Here is a 5,975-nt window from a genome sequence, read left to right as displayed (position 1 = left end):
TTTCTAGTCTGTTAGATGCACACATTTGCTAGTGGTTATTTTTTAAACTGCCTTTTAATTGGGTCTGCGTTATTAAAAATGTTTGCTTCCACATTTGCAGAAAATGACAAATTAAATTCTCAATTTTGGAGTTGCTATTAATATACAATAATAATATTTTGAATTAGATAGTTTACTTATTGTTATAATTAATATTGAAAGCAGAAAGATATTACTATGTACAGTATGTGAATACTTTTATTTGCGGTATCAGCCATGGAAACACTGCAGTCATTTTATTTTCATATATTTTTTTAAATGCTGATACTGAGTCATGCCCTAGATATTTATACATATGCATTGAATTTATTATATATAACTCATCACAGAAGGACGCTCAAAATAAAAGCATACCTGTCACAGTGAACTTCCACTAGATTGCATTGTACATACTTGTCCCTACGTCACTAAATAACCAGTGAGAGAGAATTAAATACATTAAGTACATGTTGTAGATACATACAGTACAAAGCATTGTGAATAGTGGCACTCTGAAGCTCTCAACCTCAAAGCCTGTGCACAAAAAGCATGGAACATTTACTCTGCCAATGCAATTCTGGTAAATTACTCTGTGTCCCTTTGATATACAGACAGAAACTGCTCACACATTCAGTCACGTAAAGACAGAGGCAGACAAGTTTTACATACTTCAAATCATTATTCAAGTCTGTAACAGATAATCTAAACGTCATCTGATGATGGTGCAAAATGAAATTTCTACATAGAAAATAGAAACAAAACTATTTCAATGCATAAAAAATTATTGATCTAGTAAAATATAAAACACATGCATGAAGAAACCAAACGAATAATGAAAAATACAGACATTATGCATCACGTAAATGAAAACATACACATAGGGGAGGTAGCAGCAGTCCACAGAACTATGCGGCTAATATAATGACAGATGTTGATAAGTCATGCCTGCTCTACTTCACATGAGTGGCTATTAGTTTCTAGGCTACAGATGTCCATAATGCCTCTAAATAGATAATATAGAATGGATTACATATAGCCTACACAAAACACAGAAGCAGCAGCAATGGATATGAGCAATCATAAGGTCTAAGTGACATCTTGACCACCTGATCTTATAATGGTGAATGGAGTGCACAGTCCAAGCATATTGGGAAGAGCAGTAGAAATCTTCAGTTGGTAAAATATTCTTGAGGATAAAAGTGGTCTGCATGTTACATGATGAATGTGTAGGTAATATTTCTTGGTATGTGATTTTCTACTATAGTGACAACAACTTCTGACATGGAAATAAATTGGCGGGAAAGAAAAAATCCAACCTAAATGTTTTCTTTGGTCACATAAAACAAGAATACAAATAAAAATAAAAATGTAATCCAACACTAAATGGGAAGACTATGGTAGCTTAGAGGTGCCCTGGCACACTCTGGGATTGCATCTGGCTAATGCATAGGATTTAAGGGTAACTTCTAGCTAGAATGGGCTCAAGAAGTAATCAGGGAATCTATTCTTCCTCCTCCTTCTTGGTGTCTTTTCCTTGTTTTTGTTCATAATGATGGTGAAAGAGCTGGTGGAGATGCTGCTTAAGGTCTGTTGACTTTGAACCTTTTCGAGGGCCCTGCACTCGCTCCATAAGCACTTGTTTCTTCTGGTCAGCTCCCTTCACCACGATCCGCCTCAGAGTGCGACCTTTATGCATCTGGGCCCTAAAAAGTGGAAGGAGAGGACAGACTAGTTAGAACTTGAAAAAGTGTAATAGCAAATGGTCCACTGTAACTGAATTAGAAAACAAACACAAACAAGTGTCATCATTTGTTATAACACATTTTCAAAACACTGCAATTCCTTCATTTCTTTCACTGAATCATGAGTTATGGATATTAGTTGTTTAGAAGTGCCCAACCTGCTAACATAATAAACCTTGATTATGTTTAAAGAGCATGCATGTGAAATATAACCCTGCAAATCATTTTTGTCCACACGTGCAAAAACAATTTCTATGCAGTTCTTTTCATACAATTATGTTTGAATTATTAGAATACACAACAGATTTTATTTGATCAAAAATCCAACTCGAGGAATGCAGATGCAGGCATTGAATAATTGACTTCACACCTCCTTACTAAAGTTCCATCGTCTTTGACAGTCTGCTTCTCTACCACATGAGGGAGCTCTGTGTCATTAAAACCACCTATATATCCTAGAGCCTAATAGTATAAAAAGATTACAGCAGCATTTAAAGAGAAAGTGATCAGAAACAAGGTGAAAACGACATATTTAGTCAAATAAATATTTTTGCCAACCTGTCTGAAGTCATCTTGTGCTGAGAGGACATCTGAAGCCAAAGTCATGTCACCGTGGTGTGCCATCGTCCGCTCACCCTTCATCACCACTGTCTTCTCAACACGACTAACTTTCCCACCTTCAGCTTGGTCTTGCTTCGATAGACCCTCACATTGGGTAAACATTACCTAAATAATCAACAAAATTAGTGCTCCAGCATGCTAACTTCAGTGCACATCACATCAGTTATAAATGGCACACACCTCTGACTGGTCCCCATCGCTCTTTACTACGGTCCTCTTGATCACTTTGGAGTATCCATCACCCTGGGAGGGCCAGATGGAATGGGCTCCTGCTTCGGATGAGACCTGTTCTAACTCAGCACCATCAGAGGAAGAAGCACATTTGCGGATTACTTTTCGGGTAACCTGCAAAAAATAGAAAGAAGATACTACTGACACTTTTGTATCTATTAAAGTGGACATAACACTAAAGCAATGTTTTGTGTTTATTATGTATTAAAATCATTGTCTTCGACCACACAGGGGCCCACACTGCCTCCTACAGTTTAGACATGGAACACACCTCACCATGTCAAACTGTGGAGGGCCTTTTTGTCATGGTTTTACCATCTGTCCAAGAAAAACTATACCTAGCATATGACAAAAGCCTAGTAAACAGCGCAGCACTTCTGTAACTTCAGACTGGATTAACATGAAAAGAAGAAATTAATATATATATATATATATATATATATATAGTTGTTGTTTTTTCCTCCTTAAGAACAGCTTAGCCAACTACTTAACAACCAACATTTTAAGCCTACCTTTTTGACAACAATGTGTCCGTTTTCATCCATGTATGTTTCTTCAGAGGTTGACTCAGGAAGGATATCATCCATTTCATCTGCCTGAAAGGACAATAATAACTTAAGATGTTATTGCTGTATCGATCAGAATAGGTTCATAAAAGCAGGGACAGTGGCACGCCAGACGTGCACTTGCATTAAAAAACAGGAAAAGAGGAACACAATACAGAATATCTATTTAGTCCCGTCATCTTAGTAAAATGAATGAGCTCTTCCCTAAAATGAATGTGTGTTTCTCATTTGTACATTTTAGACACTGCAAAACAGTCACAAACTGAAGCATTCAGTTCTGTACACCACCCATCATGCTAAAACAAATACCTTAATGAAAACCCTTCTTCGAATTATCCTTGTGGTCAAAAACTCTTCCTCAGAACTTTCTGAGAGTGTTCCCAGTTCTGCTTCAATTTTCTGATTCATCAACATAAGTGATTTACATACATTTACACAACTGTAACAGCAGATACAGCGCTGTGTTTGAAGCAGAGCAAAACAGTGGTCAGAGTGTTATGGTGGACTTTCCAACAATGGTTTGATCAGTGTTATTTTACTAATGCAGGAAAGTACATCATGGCAATCTGTAACAAACAAATGAATACACCATGCTAGTAGTGATTTACCGGTGATGTAAAAGAAAATAGTTGGCATGTTTGTGAGCGTGTGAGCAAGCAGTGGTTATGGTCAGCAGTGACAAGCTTCTGTGAGTAGAAAAAGTTAAAAGAATAAATACAAAATCAATACAAACATACAAAAGATTAGTGAACATTTCTATCTACAGCCACATTGTTAGCAGACATTCCTTTGTGAAGCAAATTTATTTTTGCCAAACGCAGGGATACATTTCAGGATTAGTTTTCTGGGTTCCATCTTACCCTTGAGATTGATTCGTATGTGTCATCTTCCTCACTATTTTTTGCTCCAATTTCACAAACCGTTATCTTTGGTGGAGCTTCACACAAGGAGAATTCCTCATCCGAACTCTCTTCATTTTCTTCTTGAACATGGTAAAGAGGTTCATGGGTAAAAGTAGAATCTTCATAATCCTCACTTCCAGATGGTAAGGGAAGTAAACATTTTTGGCTCTTCTCTGAGTTGCAAAATTGTTGATGTGATCCAGATTTGACCTCAGGTTCCTCAAATTCAGTCTCTGAGAAATCCGAAGCTCCTTGAATACAGTCAAAATAAGCCTCTGTGTCAGAAAGATCAAACATTGGCCTTGCTGCTTTGGAGACCTCATCATAACCCGGTGGGATGCAGTATTCATCAATTGAAGGAGACAATGCCTGTTCTGTATCGAGAGACTTTCGAGTTTGAAAAATCTCCAGTGTCATTGACGCTTCTGAATGGTGCAAACTGGTTTTTGCCTTCACTGGTCTCTCAACAGTCATAGGTAAAAGTTCCTCAAAACCAAAAAATCTTGATGCATCTGATGGAGCCATGGATGGAGCACGTATGTCAAATGCATTATCAGTTGGAGAGACTGATACATCAAGATCTTGAGAGCTTGACTTCAATTCTTCAAAAGGCTTGTTGTCCCACATTTCAAAAACATCAGATGAATAATCCTCATTGCCTTTGCAGGATAGGCTTACTTCTTGCTTTGTCTGACCACTATGCATCATGGACAATATTTCAGCCGCACAATTGTTAGTTTGACCAGTCTGTATTAACAGATCTACACACTGGTCATTTTCACCAAAACTCTCCTGATGTTCTGCAAGGGATGACTGGTCACTGCCTGACAGAACTAAATCTGATCTGGGTTCATCTGATGTAGGATCTTGTTTTGATGGAACATTTTCTGATGAAATAGTCTGAGGATATTCAGCTGAAAGGTCGATCTTTAAATCAAGATCTTGAGAACTGGAAGAGACTTGATCAAGGGTGGTCATGTCTTCTTTTTGGATAGCTTGACTGTCCTCTATTTTATGGAGAGGCATCATGGAAGATATTTCAAATGCCTCATTGTTTTGACTTGTCTCTGTTATGTCCAAATGTTTGATTTCTTCTAAACACACATTGTTCTCTTCAAGTAAAGGGCCATGGTCTGGCTTGAATCTGGGTTCATCTGAATTAGGTTCTTGTTTTAATATCGTCATCCCTGATCCACCGACATCTAAAACATGATGATCTTGAATACAGATTGCATGTTCTGTTTTATAGTTGTCTTGTCTTCTACTATCCAATGAACCTCCAGATAGTTTGTCCGAAACAAAAGCTACAACATCATCCATTTTGGAACAAGGCATGAAAGAAGATGTTCCAGCGGTGTCATCACTGTGGCTCATCAGTGGTACAGGGTGATCTTCAAACTTCACCTGTTGTTGTGCCGATTTGCATTCCTCAATGGTGAGGCTTGACTCTGATGTAGATTCTTGGTTTGTAAATTCAACAATTTGAAAGTCTGGCTCAATCTGTGTGGTTATTTGGGTGTCTCCATCTACACTCCGGCTTTTTTCTTGATGGGAATATTCAGCAGATCTTTTGTTACTTGTATCGTGGGTTTCTTTGCTACATGATGTTTCTGTTGGCGGAGTGACAGGGTCAACTTCAGAAGGTAAATAGTCTCTGGAATCTGAATCTTCCATTTGTTTAGTTGTTGATGTGATTGGAACTTCAGCCATTGTGAGTTCAAAATGCCCTGATGATTGTGGGTTAGGGGACAAAGTGGACTGATATTTGTCATTAAACTGAATGGATTGTTCTGAGGGTTCTGAATGATTTGGTATGGGTGATGTTGGAATCTGCAACAAATAATAAATGAAATGGTAGAGTTTGAAAATGAAAGTTATGAAAGATTAAAAATAAG

The 5,975-nt window shown here is 37.7% G+C and overlaps 1 protein-coding gene across 13 annotated transcripts in view; it reads right to left on the bottom strand.

The window, feature by feature from the left end:
- Nucleotides 1–219: 219 nt before the first annotated feature.
- ank2a (ankyrin 2a, neuronal) overlaps nt 220–5,975 on the bottom strand; it is a 56,512-nt gene continuing 50,756 nt past the window's right edge. For all 13 annotated transcript variants that reach the window (XM_072462874.1, XM_072462875.1, XM_072462880.1 and 10 more), the window contains 7 exons: nt 4,039–5,910; nt 3,488–3,577; nt 3,125–3,208; nt 2,562–2,726; nt 2,319–2,486; nt 2,131–2,222; nt 220–1,721 (listed from right to left, as the gene is read on the bottom strand). In XM_072462874.1, the coding sequence (XP_072318975.1) occupies nt 1,520–1,721; nt 2,131–2,222; nt 2,319–2,486; nt 2,562–2,726; nt 3,125–3,208; nt 3,488–3,577; nt 4,039–5,910 (2,673 nt within the window). In that variant the 3' untranslated portion in view covers nt 220–1,519. The remainder of the gene's footprint in view (nt 1,722–2,130; nt 2,223–2,318; nt 2,487–2,561; nt 2,727–3,124; nt 3,209–3,487; nt 3,578–4,038; nt 5,911–5,975) is intronic.

The sequence above is a fragment of the Eucyclogobius newberryi genome, unplaced genomic scaffold, assembly GCF_026437365.1.
Source record: "Eucyclogobius newberryi isolate DKJ021-1_F unplaced genomic scaffold, fEucNew1.0.hap1 SCAF_4, whole genome shotgun sequence".
Taxonomy (NCBI): domain Eukaryota; kingdom Metazoa; phylum Chordata; class Actinopteri; order Gobiiformes; family Gobiidae; genus Eucyclogobius; species Eucyclogobius newberryi.
This window is presented reverse-complemented; position numbering and strand designations above follow the sequence as displayed.